Source organism: Lethenteron reissneri, chromosome 46, assembly GCF_015708825.2.
Source record: "Lethenteron reissneri isolate LAM-NWPU_2019-01 chromosome 46, ASM1570882v1, whole genome shotgun sequence".
Taxonomy (NCBI): Eukaryota; Metazoa; Chordata; class Hyperoartia; order Petromyzontiformes; family Petromyzontidae; genus Lethenteron; species Lethenteron reissneri.
This window is the reverse complement of record NC_083824.1, coordinates 8,996,818-9,016,820: the sequence shown is the minus strand read 5'-3', so window position 1 is coordinate 9,016,820 and position 20,003 is coordinate 8,996,818. Positions and strand designations below refer to the sequence as shown.

Here is a 20,003-nt window from a genome sequence, read left to right as displayed (position 1 = left end):
CGCAGAACAGGGGGAGAACATTTATACATACAAACTCCACGCAGAAAGGTGCCGGATTCAGGAATTGAACCCAGGCCCTTGTTGCTGTGTGGCACAAGTGTTGCGGCTACACCAATCCTGTCGTCTTGACGTGAATTCTAATCGTGAGACGTGGAGACATTCATATAGCAGTGGACAAATCACGGCTGACGATTGCTTTGGATGTGCATGTTGAAACTGATAATGGTGGAAGATTAGAGATTCTTACTCTTAGGTTTTTTCGGTAAAGTCACGTAGGTAAAAAAAAACATTAAAAGTAAAATAAAAAATCACGACATTTCAGAGGCAACACAAGCTTCCGTCTTCAGGTGGAACCGTCACAGCACGATTGCTGTATAAAGTAAAGAAATTCCAAGAGACCCGACCTTGTATATATACCTGAAGACGGAAGCTTGTGTTGCCTCCGAAACGTCGTGATTTTTTATTTTACTTTTATTAATTTTATTTTTTACCTACGTGACTTTACCGAAAAAAACCTTAGAGTATGAATCATTGCAGTCACGAAAGCTTCAAATCTACAAGTAGAGATTTTATTTACAACTTCTCCTTGAACAGAACACAACCCAGATGTTAGCCACGCTTTTAAGTATTTTCTCAAATATCTGGAAAGCAGACGTGTGACGTGGTTTCTCCAAAGTTATTCACAGTGACCATCCAGCAGTGGGTTGACCATGGCTAGTGATGTCGATTGGAAATACTTATATTTAGTAAATTTTTCGATTTAAAGCTTTCGTGACTGCAGGGATTCATCTTGGTTCTTTCGGTAAAGTTACGTAGAAGGGAAATAATAAAATAATAAAAATTAAACAATAAAATACAATTCTCACGACGTTTCGACCTGTTCTTCACCTGAGGACGGCTACTTGCCTTGTGGCCGAAACGTCGTGAGAATTGTATTTTATTATGTTTTATTTTTATTATTTTATCATTTCCCTTCTACGTGACTTTACCGAAAGAACCAAGAAGATATATTTAGTAACTTTGGTTACGATTTTTCACTCCAATTATTTGCGTGTCCAGATAGTCCCCGAGTTACGACGGTCCGACTTACGATATTTTAATCTTACGATAGCGATACGATACGTTCAATGCATGTTAAAAGTTTTTATAGCAGATAGGATTGTTTCCTGAAAAAACTTTCTACTAAATCGCAAGAATGTACCTTGTTTTTTTTTACTTTACATTTTACTGTGTAATTAATAAATGCATACAGTATATAGTTGATACAGTACGGTACTGTAAATTGCTCTGTTTTGCTAAATTATCACAATTCTTTAAGACTCCTGGGTAGGCTAAGTCATCTTCGACTTACAATATTTTCGTCGTAACGCATCTCCGTCGTAAGTCGAGGACTACCTGTATCGACTGCTTTGTTTGTATTGACTGGACATCTATGGCAAAGAGCTTCAGAGCTCATCGGATTCTAAATCAAAATTCTGATTCTTATTCTATGGTTCTTTCGGTAAAGTCACGTAGATAGAAAAAAAATAACAATCAAATAATAAAAATAAAGTGAATAGAAATAAATAAAATATCACTTTTTTTTATAACTTAATTGTTATTTTTTCCTTTTCTATCTATTGACTTTACCGAAAGAACCATGCACCAAAGTTTTAAGTCAAAAATTTATTCTGATTCTTAATTCCTACGCTTACTCTGTGTCGATGAAATCGCGTTACGAGCAAGAATCTATTAACATTGCCCAGAGAAGCATCGGAATCTAAATCATAACACCGTAATCGAAATCGATTTTAGCACTATGTATATATCAAACGGAATCGATCTCTCTTATTCTGAGGTTTTTACGGTAAAGTCACGTAGGTAAAACATCAAAATTAATGAAAATAAAATAAAACAAAAAAATTTGTGATTTTTGTTTTATTTTATTTTCATTAATTTTGATGTTTTACCTACGTGACTTTACCGAAAAAACCTAAGAATATGAATCCTTGCAGTCACGAAAGCTTCAAATCTAGAATCGATCTCTCTTATTCAACACCCGATATCGATCCATAACGGGAGTGGGGCGTAAGACGCGGGGTGGGGGGGGGTGGGTCGGAAGCCGCGTGACGTCACGCGTGCGCGCGCGCGACTTCCGAATCCCCGCGGCGTTGACCAATCGCGACGAGGAAGGCTTCGCTTCTCCTCGAGAAGCTGACCAATGGCAGCTCGGCATTTGCGGCTGGGTGGGGGGGTATTGGTGGGGGGGGGTGTGGGTGGGGGGGGGTGGGAGGGGTGGGGGCGGAGCTTGCGCGCGCGCGCGGTGGTCAGAGACGGAGAGCGCGCGGGAAGAGCGACATCGGCGGAGTGCACGGGGGGAGAAGGGCACCTGCAGAGTGGGGACTTGGAGAGTGGGGACTTGTAGAGTGGGGACTTGTAGAGTGGGGACTTGTAGAGTGGGGACTTGGAGAGTGGGACTTGTAGAGTGGGGACTTGGAGAGTGGGGACTTGTAGAGTGGGGACTTGTAGAGTGGGGACTTGGTGAGTGGACACCTGCAGAGTGGACAGTGGGGACCTGCAGAGTGGGGACTTGGAGAGTGAGAACCTGGACAGTGGACACTTGGTGAGTGGACACCTGCAGAGTGGGGACTTGTAGAGTGGGGGCCTGCAGAGTGGACACCTGGAGAGTTGGCACCTGATGAGTGGGGACCTGCAGAGTTGGCACCTGGTGAGTGGGGACTTGTAGAGTAGACACCTGCAGAGTGGACACCTGGGCAGTGGGGACTTGTAGAGTGGACACCTGGTGAGTAGGCACCTGGTGAGTGGACACCTGCAGAGTGGCGACTTGGAGAGTGGGGAGGGGGGGCACCGTAAGGTCACAGGGTACCTTGCGATATCAGGGTGTGAGGACATCCAGAGGACCTGGAGTTTCAAGGCGGGGGGCACACTGCGTGAAGAAGATACCCGAGTTCTGAGGTTGCGGGGACACAGGGAGGTTGAGGGAGCCTGAGGGCTCGAGGCTGACGGGAGAGGAGGGGGGTGGAGATCTGTGAACTTGAATATGGATTTTCGAGGCACGGGATCCGGGGACTGGAATTTGTGGTCTCGGGGATAGGAGATCTGTGGTTCGAATCGCGAGGCCCCGGCATCGGTGCCCTGTGGGACCTGAGTGAGGAGACCGTGGAAGTGAAGACGGAGAGACCCGGGTGAGGACATCCGGTTACCTGCAAAGCTCGGGCGCGAAAGCCCAGAGCCCGTGCTCTCTCGGTTAGAAAGGGACACTTTGGTGGTTGGACATTGAGATCTTGCCAAAGCACGTGGGACTTTACTAAACGTGGACCTGGCATATGACCTTGGTGGCAAGAGGAACCTAAGCAAGAAGAGTTTGTTCAGAACACCCAGGACCTCAGGAGCGGAAATACAAAGTTCTGAGGTCAGCAGGCCTGTGCGTGCCGGAGATACAAAGGCTCTGGATGAGGAGACCAGGTCCTGGAAGTTTTGAGTTGAGCCCTCCGGCACGTGGTCCAGAGAACGGAGACCTGGAGCCGAGGACACAAGGACCTGGGTACGGGGGCCTGCGACCTTATTACTCGGGTCATCTGGGACGCGAGGACGGGAACCTGGTACCTGGAGATCTGAGGCACGGGGGACCTGTGCCCTGGGGACGGGGCCAGGGACACAGGGACCTGGGACCGGGAACCTGGAACCTGTGTGGAGACCCCCATGGAGGACGAAACTGGAGCCACCCTTTTGGTGGCCGGACAGGTATGCCTGTAGGACGGGGCATGAGGCCCTGCCCCCCTGTGTGTATTGAGCTGAGCATGGGGCATTGTGGTTGTGTGGGGCCATGCCCAATGTGGCGGTATGGGGTGCACGGGAAACCTGCTGCATTTGTACCTATCCAGCCTGGACGGAGTTCCAGAATCTCCCTGCTTTGGTGCTCGCCGCATTGCTGTGTGGTGATGTGTTCCTACACCAGACGGACGGAGGCGTTGCGGTTAGTTCCCATAATGGTATGTTCTGCCCTAGCTTGACGTTGCGGTGCTGAGACAGTGTTACTGACCACAGGAGTGAGTGCAGTGCCAAGCGTGGTGTTTGTGTGCTCGTGCGGCGTTGGTGTGGTGTCTGTAAGATGTTGTTCTTTGCGGTACTCTTCGTGGTGCGGCGGTAATGGTGCGTGCGGTGCCCGTTGTGGTTCACGCAGCCCAGGCGCAGGCAAGTGGAGGATGCAAAATGAATCGGCACATGGGGGTCATGTCCGGTGACAAGGAGCTGAATGACCTTCTGGACTTCGAGATGGTGAGTGGCTTCGGCAAACTTACTCAAATACCCTCACGATGAAAACTCGCTGTTGAAACCCACAGTGATGGAGCATCATGGATGGACTCTCATTAATGGACGCTCACTAACATAACCTCAAAATAACAGAACCTCGTTGTGACAGAATAACAGTGATGAAACCTCACCCTAACCAAACCTTGATGAAATCGAGCATCACAGTTTCCACCGCACGTTTCGCATCAGTCATCTCTAAGCCACAAATTTCACTTAGCCCTACAGCAGCATCTGCATGCTGATAATCTATTCTCCCACAGCCTATAGAGAATAAAAGGTGTTTAAAAATGCAGGGACACTCGTAATACATTGTGTTAATGACACCAATTTGGGGTTCACCAGTTTAAAATTTTACAAATGAGATGTAAGTAATTTTAATTTGAACCAGGTGAGAGCCTCTGTATATTACGAGATGTGATATGTGGCAAAGGAAATTGAGAAATTGCATCATCATCATCTTGATTCACAGGCAGATGGCCCGTAGGTGTCCACTGCACATTTCGTCATTTGTTTACACTTTCCTCTCTGTCTTGTGCCACGATGCTTAGGTAGTGCCGCATCTTTCTGGCACCAATTCTCTGTTAGGTCTCCCCTTCTAGCCTGGAGGTGTGCATGCTTGGACTTACACTGAGAGACAGGAAGAGGAACACGTGTATTCGAGAGCATACCCAAGCTAGAAACATTGACCGTTAAGAAAAGTACATGAGCATGGGAAGAAGACATGTCACTCAAAAGGGATGATGGCCGGTGATCGAGGCGAATGACGGAGTGGCAGCCAAAAGAGGGAAAACGCCTAAGAGTTTTGTACACCACGGAGATGGAGCGAGATGAAGTCCGCGCGTGTGCAGGAGCTCGTTGGATTGTTGGATCGGGAAGTGATAAGAGATGGCGAATGCTAGGGGAGGCCTTCATTGATGTATCATAGGAAGCATGTTAATGGAGACCTGGGCCATGATGATGATTGCTTGTGTTGCAATCGAAACGTCGTGATTTGTTTTATTTATTTTCTAACTACGTGACTTTACCGAAATGAGCAAAGAGTATGGATTCCTGCAGTCACGAAAGCTTCAAATCAAGACGGATACAGTACTTTAACGATTCGCCCCTCCTCAAATATTCGATGAATGAACGCCATTCAAGGTCGCGATTCGATTCAAAGAATTAATCCTGTCAACATTGTGGTGAATGTAGCGCGCACGAGTGACTGCAGACACGTGAGCCCATTATTTGCAAACACACGAGGAGTTCGTAAAACATCCATTCTTACACGAGCCTAGGAACTGATGTTAATCGGCGCATCGATTTAATCGGCGCGTCTGAATAAACAGTCAAAGTGACGGTCTGTAGCTGTCGACCACGTGCGCCGACGTCATCGTCCAAATTTGCCAAGTAAAGAATGTACCCACAATATACGCATTTGGCAAAACACTTAGCATCGTCGCCCCCCCCCCTACTGTGAAACTTCTGCAGACTGTGAAGCAGAGGGCCTTCGGGATAGCCTCGTGTCATAAGAATGGCACGAATACCAAGCTTACGATTAATTTGATGTCAAGCAAAATGTGAAAGCCCTTTAAGACGAAACAAAGAGACCATCGTTTGAAGTAGACTCGTGGTCAACCGATTGTGATCCTTGGAAATTTCAGATTGATGATGGCTATCAGGGATATAATGATGGCTATCAGGGGTGTAATTATGCATCGATGAATTGATGAATATCAATGTGTATGCTAACGTACACGCATTGAATATCTCGTGTGAGAATCAATGTTGTTATATTGAGAATACGTTGAAAGTAATGGATTCATCGTTAACCCTGCTGCCACCGGCTGCCATGTCAATAAAATAATCGACTCTTAAATTGAATCGCCAGTCCTGAATAGCAGCTATTCATCGAAATGTTACACCACTAATGTTGACTTGCGTTGTGTGTCAACAGGCTCTCTCACCAGGCTCTCTCGCCTGGTTTATAAATAAGGAACGGTTAAATCCCCAATGACTAGGATCTCCTAGCCGTATTGGAGACGTGTCGCTCATTAAATTAACCGGCTCGTGTGTCCTTAACTTGCTGTTGCGAGCGTCCACGCATCCCAGCCACTCCGGCGTGTGTTCAGTAATGTTATTTGTCACGCGGCAAATGAAGGCGTCCTCTTGTGCCGCGCGAGCATTCGGTGCTCCCTGCTAATCATTTGAGCTGACCGCAGCTGCCTAGAGAGATGAGCATGAGCGGCAAACACCATTGCACACATTTTTCTGCTCCTCATTTGCATATGCAAATGGGGATGCGCGTTAATTGACTGTTGAGTATGCTGGCGGTGCAGGAAGGCGGAGGAACGATCCCGATGTTTAAAAATCCATTAAAGACGCCGGGACCTCTGCTGCTGCCTGTAAATGTGGCCGTTACCCGGGGAATTTGCATATGCAAATGAGGCATTAATTATTTGACTCATCATCGCTCGGCGCGCTTGAGTTGTGTTCCGAGTCAAACCGACAAGCTTGGCCGCTCGGCTGAGCGTGCACGGGACGTGTTTGGCATGCCTCTGCTTCGGAGGCTCACCTAATCAAACCGCCGTGCAGCCTAACCCCCCCCCCCCCATGCTCTTTGGGCTGCCATAGAAAGCTCTGTCATGGCCCTCTGCACACGCGGTCCCAACCGGACACTCGCTCTGCCCGATGCTGGGGACTGCTCTTGTGTTGCCCATCTCCTCCTACTTCGTTGTGTGTTGCGTCACTTGTTCGGCGTTGCTCTCTCCCGCCGCACCGGTGTGGCCTTACCGGCAAGGTTTCTCGGCGGTAGAGCGAGCGGTTCGCAATCGGGAGGTTGCCAGGGCAAATCCTGGTTGTGGTGTTGACTCGGCCCGTAATCTCTCCGGGTTGATAAAATGATTATCACTTTGTGTGAAAGTCAGTTTAGTTCAGTTCATTTATTAGGATTTACCCTGTGAGCCATTCGGCTCTTGATTTGGGTTCAACCGCAACAATAAAATTACAAGATACACCTAAAATTAATTGTACACAAATCTGAACATCACATACGTAAACAATAAAATCCTACAGAAAAAGCACAACCCGTCCATGCTGCGTACAAAAAGTGCAAAAAATAGAATTTCGATGTTTGATCCCAATAACAATCATAATACAATACAGATCAAAATTTGAAGTATAAATCTACGCTAAATAAAAAAATCGGGCCAAACCAAACCCCTCTAAAACTTACTAAAACATTGCTATATAAACAACGTAACAGTTTTCCCAACAAATGTGATTAAAAGTTTACAATAGCGACACACACAACACACATCACTAAACCCAGCATCCTTCGCGAGCTGTATAAGCCAATCCATAACAGCCGGATTAACAATAGCAGTAGCAGCGCACTATAATCACAATACATAATAATTTCATACATTGGTCATATATAGCTATATTTTTTTATTTCAGGCCCCCGGATAGCAGTGGCAGCTATGGTTGTACGACTCCTCTAGAGCATTCGTCCTTTGGATAGACTCATCCCCACCATAGGAATGTAGAATTTACGTCACTGGATCAGGGCTGTAAACACGAGATGAGCACATTGCGATGCTTATTTGAGCAATACATCGCTTTGACCTTGTGTGGATGAGCTGAGAAAGGTGTGTGAGCTGCCAGGTGGGTGGTGATGCAGGGTTATTATTATAATTTACACTTGTTTACCCAGTATAGCCTCACTGAGTCTCAAGACATTTTTTCAAGAGTGTCCTGCCAAGTTTTTTTTTTTTGCCGAAGTGGGAGATATTGCTTCGGTGTGTAATCCCAGTTGAGTAATTTGCAGGTAATTTTTCAGCTTTGGGATATTTGTTAGTTATAGGAGGAGATTGCAGAACCAGAAAGAAACCCATGCAGAACAGGGGGAGAACATGCAAACTCCACACAGAAACATACGTTTAGATCGTTTACATTATTTAAATTATTTGGCTGCTATACATTTCAACAACATCAGCCACTTCGTTGAGCTATCATTTGTGGCCAGGTCGCTTCTAAAAGAGAAGCGACAACTCAGTGGGCTTTACTTGATAAAACATTTTTTTGTATTTTTGTTAGTGATTTGCTTACCTTTCCTATACTTTGCACTCCTGTTTTTTTTATTGTTGTAACGTTTTCACCTTCCCCTACTGGACACCTGTGAAAAAGAGCTTCATAGTTCATCGGATTCCTCCGTATATAAATATTCAGATTCTGAGAAAGGAGCCCGAGTCGGCACCCGAACCCAGGAGCTTCTTGTTTCGAGGCGCAAGTGTGCCACTCTACCGCCCAGCAAGTGCATCCCAAGGGCAATGATGCTGGATGCTGGTGATGCTCGCTGGGCATTGAGAGCGCCACGCGCGCGTGTGTTGTGCTGCGTGCAGATGTTCTCTCCACCGGGTGAGCAGTCGCCATGCGGGCCACATCCCCGCTGCAGCGGTCTACCTGGAGGTCCCGGTGAGTGTGGACGAGGAGTGGTGAGTGCTGGTGGTGAGCGTGTTGGTGTGGTGATGATGGTAAGCGTTGTGGTGAACAAGCTGTGAGGTAGTGATTCTCATGCGTATGGGTGTGAGAATGGGGTAGTTTTGGTGTGCATGGAGATGAGCAGGGCTGTGTGGTGGTATTGGTGAGCATCAGCCATATGGCTTACTGGTAGTGATGGTGAGTGAGAGCTGAGAGCGAGCTGTCCATGACTTTGAACCAATACCATAGCGTAGGAGGCCTTGTCTGCTATGATGCGGCAGTGATGTTTAACAAATGCTTTTATCTTGCATCAGACACACCACCCTACGAACATTTCTCCTCCGTTAACGTGCGCACAAAATTTGAAATATGCAGAGGTGCTGTGAGCTGCTAGCGGTTTTTATTTCTGTGTGGGGAAGCGCCGACGGCCATTACTGAGCTGTTTGCTGCTGGCGCGGAGCCCAGAAGCACTTGGGCCAAGCGTTGTGTGTCCTTATTTGCCCACAATGCAACAACACGTTCACCGCACACACCTAATTGTCAGTCCAAAGGTACCGGCATTGCTGACAGCAGGGACAGGATCCCAATACGGGACTGACGGCCGTCGTTCTATTCTCCGTATAGTAGGGGCGAGGAGCATTTTCCTTATGGAGGGCCAAGTATGATTTTCAAACACCTTTTGGCGGGCAACCACACATCATGCCAGACCTTCGGCAGCGTTGTCCAATAACAACGCAAACAAAATAGCCGTGGCTCACCTTTGCTTGGCTCCATAAAATGAGAAACACAGTGTTGTCAGTTTTAAAGTATTGCCCTTCCTCAGCTCATAACTGCTTAGTATGGCTTAGATGCTTGCAGTGATTAATAAATGTAATTTTCGGTCATTTTCAAAGTGGCGGGGCCCTCTAGTCGTGGGCGATATGAAGTGCTATAATCTCCTAAATGTAAAAAAAAAATGTGATTGTATTTATTTGTGACAATCATATTACTTGTGTGGGTGAAACAATGCACCTCGAATGCTAATGCTAAATTTAGGCTATTGGGGTGAACAAAACTCCATTAAAACAACAACAAAAAAACTAAATAAAACTGACACTTCATCGAATCGCTGGTTTGGGGTGTGGGTAGTTAATAGTTCCATGCCAAGTAATCAGTGCTGGATTATCCTAGCAGCAAAAGTAGCAACGCATGTAGTAGCTACGCATGTAGTAGCTACGCATGTAGTAGCTACACATGTAGTAGCTAAACATGTAGCAGCTACACATGTAGTAGCTACACATGTAGCAGCTACACATGTAGTAGCTACACATGTAGTAGCTACGGGCCCCACACTTTCAAGGGCCCCGCGCTAAACGCTTTCAAGCTATCAATGCCGGTTCAGTGATTCTGCTCTTGCTCTATTACTATAGTACTGTACTGCCTTCAACTTTTTTGAACGACTGGGTGTTTAAGGTTAGCGATTTGTCGTATTATCTGGCTGTATAGCAAATGAAAAAATACAATTTACTATGCAAGTAAAACATTTATGTTTTTTTACGGCCCCTTTATAACACCATATGCTACAGGCCCCGGATTAGCTTAATCCGGCACTGCTAATAATCAGTCGAGGGGAGTGCCGGTTCTCACCAGGAGTTTACTGACACCTATGCTGGTGTCAGTAATGATGGTCGGCTCAGAGATAGGGCAAGGCCACCAAACTGGGCCTTCGTGCTGCCAGCTCCTATCGGTCAACTGAGCTATATAGATATTTTTCAGAAGCGACCTGGCTCCCACAAATGATAGCTCAACGAATTGGCTCATCATCGTGTGGACATTTTTCGCAGCCAAATACTCAAAGCGCATGTTTGTAAATATAGAGGGGAAAAAAAAAACGGAGGACCCGGAGAAAAAAAATCCACACGAGAATGGGGAGAGCATACAAACTCCAAATATACAGGCGTCAAGGTCGGGGTCGAACCAACGACCTCTTGTATACCAGCCAAAGTAGTTAACATTTCGCCCTGGTTCGCGTTGGGGGGTGGGGGCAGCCGCTTAACTCCGCCGCTTGACTCCACCGCGAAGGCCGTTGCTGTGATTGCGCGGTGCAATAACACGCCGAGCAGGAATGCTGCCGTGTTAATAAGCCCCGAACCCGCGTCGATTGGTCACAGGTGCGCAAACAAAACCTCGGTCGCTTGGGTTCACCACTCCGGCCACACTCATCGCACTTTCACCCGGCGACGAGGACACCCGACGCGTAATTGTGAATTAATGAGTTCGTTTAGGCGTCGATGGTGACGGTGCTGCAGCAGCGGTGGCAGCGCACGCCACAGGTGAAGAACGCTGGGGCGGGCAGCGTTGTCTCAATGAAATGGCTCTGTGTGTGTGTGGAGCTGGGGGGGAGTGCTTCGGTGTTGTGTGGAGGCTTTGCTTGGTTTGTCCGCTAAACAGAGTAGACGGAGACTCAGGACCAGCAATATCCACTGCCGCTCAGAGGTCGCAACCGGGTACCCGATACCCGTACCCTACCCGATACCCGGCTATCCGTACCCGGCCGGGTACGGATAGCCGGGTATCGGGTAGGGTACGGGTACCAGTTTGCTACCCTGGTGCGGCCGGGTACGGATACGGGTAGGCCGTGAGTCACTGGTGAGTAACTGTTTGTCACTCATTTCCCAACGTCTTGTCTCTTCTCACAATTCAAGTTCCTAGAATCAACCCACCCGCGCCTGCAACATGGCTTCATCCCAGAGGTCGCAATCAGGTACCCGATACCTGTACCCTACCCGGCCGGGTACGGGTAGGGTACGGGTACGGCCGGGTACGGGTACCCGTTTGCGACCCTGGTGCGGCCGGGTACGGGTACGGGTAAGGAATCAAAACCCGTTTGCGATCTCTGCTGCCGCTCCAAGGATACCATCAGACTGGATGCAGTGTGGTTGGCATGAGCCATGGTGCAATGAATGAAATGGGCTTCCCTGTAAAGCTTCCCTCCCCCCTCCTCTACAGCTCTACAGTTATATCCCACAAAGTGGGTATTCATCTTATCGACTCTGTAAGGACGATTAACACGCTCGGACAACCCGCAACTGATATTTGAACTTGTGACTTTCCAATTGTGAGCAAAGTGCTATGACCATTGCGCCACTCAGCCGCATTACCAATACACAAGTTATCGTGTGCCATGACTTGGGTGATTCCCGGGCAAGGCTCACATCAGTTAGCGAGCGATGCCTTAAACAGCTCTAGTTTGCTCCCTTCAACAACCATAACCCAAAACACATTCCTGCGGAGGGAGTTGGTAGGAACGTTGGGTTGCTCGGTCAATGGCCTGCAGGGTCAACGGCGGCGTGGTGTATTCCGCAAATATGCCCGAATGTGAGGGCGGGCACAAGCCGGCGTGAGTAGGGTAAACGTTGAGTTTTATAAGGGCACCACGGGGTGACCAGCCCCTCCCCACCCAGCCCCACCCCTCCCACCCCCCACCCAGCCCCACCCTCCCCACCCAGCCCCTCCCCACCCACCCCACCCAGCCCCTCCCCACCCACCCCACCCAGCCCCTCCCCACCCTCCCCTCCCCTCCCCACCCAGCCCCTCCCACCCCCCACCCTCCCCACCCAGCCCCTCCACACCCTCCCCACCCACCCCACCCTCCCCACCCAGCCCCTCCCCACCCAGCCCCTCCCCATCCTCCCCTCTCCACCCAGCCCTCCCATTTTTGGCTGCACGACGGACAGACGGACGGACACAATAATCCCCTGTGGGCTGGTGGAACCAGGTGGTTCCTACCAGTATAACATGGAGAAGTATGGCAAAAACAACTCCTACGATTAACATGGTATAAGGAGGCCTCAGTCCAGCAGTGGATTAGAATGTCATTACGTTACCAGGAGGTTAGCGGCGTGCAGGAGGTCCCAGTGTTTGGGAGGCAGGGTGTCTCTGTTGGTCGTGTGATGTCTGACCGAGGGTGACCCACCCCACTTAGCCCCATCCTCCCCACGCGATGGCCGCCAGGACTGCATTTTTAAGAAAGAATGCCCCTCCCCCTCCGTCGTGTAGAGTTGTGTCGGTGTGCTGTGTGTGTGTGTCTGTGTGAGTCTGTGTGAGTGTGCTGTGTGTGTGTGTCTGTGTGAGTCTGTGTGAGTGTGCTGTGTGTGTGTGTCTGTGTGAGTCTGTGTGAGTGTGCTGTGTGTGTGTGTCTGTGTGAGTCTGTGTGAGTGTGCTGTGTGTGTGTGTCTGTGTGAGTCTGTGTGAGTGTGCTGTGTGTGTGTGTCTGTGTGAGTCTGTGTGAGTGTGCTGTGTGTGTGTGTCTGTGTGAGTCTGTGTGAGTGTGCTGTGTGTGTGTGTCTGTGTGAGTCTGTGTGAGTGTGCTGTGTGTGTGTGTCTGTGTGAGTCTGTGTGAGTGTGCTGTGTGTGTGTGTCTGTGTGAGTCTGTGTGAGTGTGCTGTGTGTGTGTGTCTGTGTGAGTCTGTGTGAGTGTGCTGTGTGTGTGTGTGTCTGTGTGAGTCTGTGTGAGTGTGCTGTGTGTGTGTGTCTGTGTGAGTCTGTGTGAGTGTGCTGTGTGTGTGTGTCTGTGTGAGTCTGTGTGAGTGTGCTGTGTGTGTGTGTCTGAACGGCTCCGTGTTGGGGAGCGGTAGGGTCACGGTTAGCGCTACGAACACGACGACCCGAATTTGATTCCCACTTAATGGTCAACACCAGTGACGATTATTTGAAATGGTCCTGCGCCTCCCCAAGGTCGACTCAGCTTCAAATGAGTATCTGGTGCGCCGTCTAAACATTACCACTGGGGAGACAAAGGCGGTCGGGCGTGGTACTGGCCACCCTTCCCCCCCCCCCGTCCCGTTTACTGTGCCGGCCTTCATAGGTGCTCGCGTAACAAAAGTTAAGGCTGAAACGGGGGATCTCTGTCTTTGTGTGTCTACGTGTGTCACTTTGTGTGCCTATGTGTGTTTCTTTACGGGCGTATGTCTGTGTGATTGTCTCTGTGTGTGCGAATGTCTGTGTGAGTGTGTGCGCGCATTTATCCGTGTCTGTGTGTGTATGTATGTGTGAATCTGTGTGTGCGTATGTATCTGTGTCTGTGTGAGTCTGTGTGTGCGCATGTATCTGTGTCTGTGTGAGTCTGTGTGTGTGCATGTATCTGTGTCTGTGTGAGTCTGTGTGTGTGCATGTGTCTGTGTGAGTCTGTGTGTGTGCATCTATCTGTGTGTGTGAGAGTCTGTGTGTGCGCATGTATCTGTGTCTGTGTGAGTCTGTGTGTGTGCATGTATCTGTGTCTGTGTGAGTCTGTGTGTGTGCATGTATCTGTGTGAGTCTGTGTGTGTGCATGTGTCTGTGTGAGTCCGTGTGTGAGAATTGGTCTGTGTGAGTCTGTGTGTACGCATGTATCTGTGTCTGTGTGAGTCTGTGTGAGTGTGTCTGTGTGATTCTGTGTGAGTCTGTGTCTGTGTGAGTCTGTGTGAGTGTGTCTGTGTGAGTTTGTGTGAGTGTGTCTGTGTGAGTCTGTGTCTGCGTGAGTCTGTGTGTGTGCATGTGTCTGTGTGAGTCTGTGTGAGTGTGTCTGTGTGATTCTGTGTGAGTCTGTGTCTGTGTGAGTCTGTGTCTGTGTGTGTCTGTGTGAGTCTGTGTGAGTGTGTCTGTGTGAGTCTGTGTCTGTGTGAGTCTGTATGTGCAGTGGTGGATCCAAGGGGAGGGGGGTGCAGTGAGGGGGAAATTTCTCCCCTCCCTGAGTCTATATTCATATTTAGCAGAGGAAATACTTATGACACCATTGGCAGTTATCTGAACCGGTCCTGTGCATCTCCTCGGTTTACTCATCCTTAAATAAGTACCTGGTGTGGTGTGATAAATTGATCACGAGGAAGACGAACGGGGCAGGGCGTGGTGCTGCCTACACCACCCCGTCGCGCTTGCAATTATTTGTGCTCGCTCACAGCACTTTCCCCAACAGGCCATGAAGGCTATTTTGCGAATCTTTATCTTTGTGTGTGTGTGTCCATCTGCTTACGTCTGGGGAGCAGTAGTGTCGAGGTTAGCGCGCTGCGCTACGAACCCAGTGACACGAGTTCGATTCGCGCTCACGAGACGATTATCTGAACCGAACCTAGGTCGACTCAGCCTCAAATGAGTACCTGGTGCGGTGTGTAACCATCACCGCTAGGGAGACAAAGGCGGCCGGGCATTGTGTTATCCACCCATACCCTCGTGCTCCCTGCCGGCCTTCATAGGTGTTCTCTAACAGCACTTGCCCCAACAGTCCGTTAAGTCTATACGGGGGACCTTTACCTTTGAGTGTTTAGTATACATGTTAACGACCCCCATATTTTTTTATGATTTAACTTTTGTTACCGCAACAGACAATGGAAATGACCACTGTTGTAAATGAAGACCATAACTCGTTTGTTTAAAATAACATAGTTACTCTCATGGCAATAACAAGACTCGTACAGACAGACAAGATCATGTGGACATCATCTTAAACAAAAGCTCAAACAGACAGACACATCTAGATTTGAAGCTAAGATACACGGGCATACACAGAGAAACTCAAACATACGACATACGTACGTACCAGCCTGGGCAGAGAGTATTAACTTCGAAAGACATTGAGACTCGAACAGAAAGATATCCAGAAAGAAGCTTGGTTAGACACGGACTGCACCAGACGGAAATCAAACGGAGACATCGACCCACACAGATATGCACAGGGATTTAAACAGACAAACCTAAGCTCAGATGTACACAAACCAAGATAGAATCTTACACAAAAACAAGTACTGTTCGCACGTATCTATGAAGGCACACGAGGAGGTGGGTGGCCAGCACCACACCCTTTTTATCCCGAGTGGCGATGTTTATACACTGCACCAGGTACTCATTTAAGGCTGAGTCGACCTAGGGGAGGTCCAGAACGGGTTCAGATAATCTTCACCGATGTTAGCTGTGCGCAAGAATCAAACTTACACACACTGCGACTCAAACATTTTATTAAATAACATTCGTTCGTCCGTCGGCGCGAAGAAACTCGGGAGCAACTCTATAGCTGCCAAGCTTGGTGGTGTTCATTCGGACGCTGTCTTTCCGACAGCCCTGTTCCTTCACCTGAGGACGGCTGCTTGCGTTGTGGCCGAAACGTCGTGAGAATTGTATTTTATTATGTCTTATTTTTATTACTTTATTATTTCCCTTCTACGTGACTTTACCGAAAGAACCAAGAAGGAAAAAAATCTAACTCTGTATCTCCACTCTCCATTGCAATCCGTCTGGAGACCCCAGACACCAGAAAATGGGCTTTCTAAAATCAACGCCCGTTGCTTCTTTAAATGCCATACGAAAGAAGAAAATTGTCCGCCGTGCCACGAGGAGGAACGGCTGACAAATGATGCTATTGTGTCACGTCAAAGTGAGCATTTAAGAGTCTTTGGTTTTTGCCGTGCCAAACCGGTAGCCTGCGGCACGTCCCCGGTTTTCGCGTCGCTGCTGCACGTGTGTGTCCGTGTGTCCCTGTGTGTGTGTGTGTCCGTGTGTGTGTCCGTGTGTGTGTCCGTGTGTGGGGAGCGATAGTGTAGCGGTTAGCGCGTTGCGCTATGAACCTAGCGACCCGGGTTCGATTCCCGCTCACGGCCAACACCAGTGACGATTATCTGAACCGGTCCTGGGCCTCCCCTAGGTCTACTCAGCCTCAAATGAGTACCTAGTGGGGTGTGTAAACATCGCCACTGGGGAGACAAAGGAGGTCGGGGGTGGTGCTGGGCACCCACCCCCTCGTGTAGTGTTCCGGCCTTCATAGGTGCTCGCTAACAGCACTTGCCCCTACAGTCTGTTAAGGCTATACGGGGGATCTTTGTGTCCGTGTGTGTGTGTCCATGTGTGCGAGTGCCATGACTCTGGCCCTTGGGCTCCGGCAAACACTCATGCCCCACACCTCCCCTACTTGCTCCCCCCCTCCCCTCCTCCTCCTTCCCCCCACTGCACACCTGTCCCGGCAGAGTCAGGGGAAGAAAGAGACCCGGCCTTGGCATCAGGTGCGGATCTGATACCGCGCGTTCCTGCACGTTTATCTACAGGCATAAAACGCAGGTGGCAGCTTGCGATTTGTGGGAAAGTGGGTGAGATGTGGCAGCACGGTTGTAGGTTGTAGGCCGTGATTGAACGGGGGGGGGGGGGGGGGGCGTTTTAAGTGGGGAGGACAGAGGTGGGACAAAGTCATTGTTATGCAAGTCCAAGTCGAGTCTGAAGTCATCAAATTCATGACTCGAGTCTGACTCGAGTCCAAGTCACATGACTCGAGTCCACACCTCAGAGGTGGGACAAAGTCATTGTTATGCAAGTCCAAGTCGAGTCTGAAGTCATCAAATTCATGACTCGAGTCTGACTCGAGTCCAAGTCACATGACTCGAGTCCACACCTCAGAGGTGGGACAAAGTCATTGTTATGCAAGTCCAAGTCGAGTCTGAAGTCATCAAATTCATGACTCGAGTCCAAGTCACATGACTCGAGTCCACACCTCAGAGGTGGGACAAAGTCATTGTTATGCAAGTCCAAGTCGAGTCTGAAGTCATCAAATTCATGACTCGAGTCTGACTCGAGTCCAAGTCACATGACTCGAGTCCACACCTCAGAGGTGGGACAAAGTCATTGTTATGCAAGTCCAAGTCGAGTCTGAAGTCATCAAATTCATGACTCGAGTCTGACTCGAGTCCAAGTCACATGACTCGAGTCCACACCTCAGAGGTGGGACAAAGTCATTGTTATGCAAGTCCAAGTCGAGTCTGAAGTCATCAAATTCATGACTCGAGTCTGACTCGAGTCCAAGTCACATGACTCGAGTCCACACCTCAGAGGTGGGACAAAGTCATTGTTATGCAAGTCCAAGTCGAGTCTGAAGTCATCAAATTCATGACTCGAGTCTGACTCGAGTCCAAGTCACATGACTCGAGTCCACACCTCAGAGGTGGGACAAAGTCATTGTTATGCAAGTCCAAGTCGAGTCTGAAGTCATCAAATTCATGACTCGAGTCTGACTCGAGTCCAAGTCACATGACTCGAGTCCACACCTCAGAGGTGGGACAAAGTCATTGTTATGCAAGTCCAAGTCGAGTCTGAAGTCATCAAATTCATGACTCGAGTCTGACTCGAGTCCAAGTCACATGACTCGAGTCCACACCTCAGAGGTGGGACAAAGTCATTGTTATGCAAGTCCAAGTCGAGTCTGAAGTCATCAAATTCATGACTCGAGTCTGACTCGAGTCCAAGTCACATGACTCGAGTCCACACCTCAGAGGTGGGACAAAGTCATTGTTATGCAAGTCCAAGTCGAGTCTGAAGTCATCAAATTCATGACTCGAGTCTGACTCGAGTCCAAGTCACATGACTCGAGTCCACACCTCAGAGGTGGGACAAAGTCATTGTTATGCAAGTCCAAGTCGAGTCTGAAGTCATCAAATTCATGACTCGAGTCTGACTCGAGTCCAAGTCACATGACTCGAGTCCACACCTCAGAGGTGGGACAAAGTCATTGTTATGCAAGTCCAAGTCGAGTCTGAAGTCATCAAATTCATGACTCGAGTCTGACTCGAGTCCAAGTCACATGACTCGAGTCCACACCTCAGAGGTGGGACAAAGTCATTGTTATGCAAGTCCAAGTCGAGTCTGAAGTCATCAAATTCATGACTCGAGTCTGACTCGAGTCCAAGTCACATGACTCGAGTCCACACCTCAGAGGTGGGACAAAGTCATTGTTATGCAAGTCCAAGTCGAGTCTGAAGTCATCAAATTCATGACTCGAGTCTGACTCGAGTCCAAGTCACATGACTCGAGTCCACACCTCAGAGGTGGGACAAAGTCATTGTTATGCAAGTCCAAGTCGAGTCTGAAGTCATCAAATTCATGACTCGAGTCTGACTCGAGTCCAAGTCACATGACTCGAGTCCACACCTCAGAGGTGGGACAAAGTCATTGTTATGCAAGTCCAAGTCGAGTCTGAAGTCATCAAATTCATGACTCGAGTCTGACTCGAGTCCAAGTCACATGACTCGAGTCCACACCTCAGAGGTGGGACAAAGTCATTGTTATGCAAGTCCAAGTCGAGTCTGAAGTCATCAAATTCATGACTCGAGTCTGACTCGAGTCCAAGTCACATGACTCGAGTCCACACCTCAGAGGTGGGACAAAGTCATTGTTATGCAAGTCCAAGTCGAGTCTGAAGTCATCAAATTCATGACTCGAGTCTGACTCGAGTCCAAGTCACATGACTCGAGTCCACACCTCAGAGGTGGGACAAAGTCATTGTTATGCAAGTCCAAGTCGAGTCTGAAGTCATCAAATTCATGACTCGAGTCTGACTCGAGTCCAAGTCACATGACTCGAGTCCACACCTCAGAGGTGGGACAAAGTCATTGTTATGCAAGTCCAAGTCGAGTCTGAAGTCATCAAATTCATGACTCGAGTCTGACTCGAGTCCAAGTCACATGACTCGAGTCCACACCTCAGAGGTGGGACAAAGTCATTGTTATGCAAGTCCAAGTCGAGTCTGAAGTCATCAAATTCATGACTCGAGTCTGACTCGAGTCCAAGTCACATGACTCGAGTCCACACCTCAGAGGTGGGACAAAGTCATTGTTATGCAAGTCCAAGTCGAGTCTGAAGTCATCAAATTCATGACTCGAGTCTGACTCGAGTCCAAGTCACATGACTCGAGTCCACACCTCAGAGGTGGGACAAAGTCATTGTTATGCAAGTCCAAGTCGAGTCTGAAGTCATCAAATTCATGACTCGAGTCTGACTCGAGTCCAAGTCACATGACTCGAGTCCACACCTCAGAGGTGGGACAAAGTCATTGTTATGCAAGTCCAAGTCGAGTCTGAAGTCATCAAATTCATGACTCGAGTCTGACTCGAGTCCAAGTCACATGACTCGAGTCCACACCTCAGAGGTGGGACAAAGTCATTGTTATGCAAGTCCAAGTCGAGTCTGAAGTCATCAAATTCATGACTCGAGTCTGACTCGAGTCCAAGTCACATGACTCGAGTCCACACCTCAGAGGTGGGACAAAGTCATTGTTATGCAAGTCCAAGTCGAGTCTGAAGTCATCAAATTCATGACTCGAGTCTGACTCGAGTCCAAGTCACATGACTCGAGTCCACACCTCAGAGGTGGGACAAAGTCATTGTTATGCAAGTCCAAGTCGAGTCTGAAGTCATCAAATTCATGACTCGAGTCTGACTCGAGTCCAAGTCACATGACTC

The 20,003-nt window shown here is 48.8% G+C and overlaps 1 protein-coding gene across 2 annotated transcripts in view; it reads left to right on the top strand.

The window, feature by feature from the left end:
• Positions 1-2,477: 2,477 nt before the first annotated feature.
• The window catches only part of LOC133354056 (transcription factor 12-like), a 97,395-nt gene continuing 79,869 nt past the window's right edge, over positions 2,478-20,003 (top strand). For both annotated transcript variants that reach the window (XM_061570604.1, XM_061570603.1), the window contains exons 1-3: positions 2,478-3,744; positions 4,184-4,278; positions 8,697-8,769. In XM_061570604.1, coding sequence (XP_061426588.1) covers positions 3,453-3,744; positions 4,184-4,278; positions 8,697-8,769 — 460 coding nt within the window. In that variant the 5' untranslated portion in view covers positions 2,478-3,452. The remainder of the gene's footprint in view (positions 3,745-4,183; positions 4,279-8,696; positions 8,770-20,003) is intronic.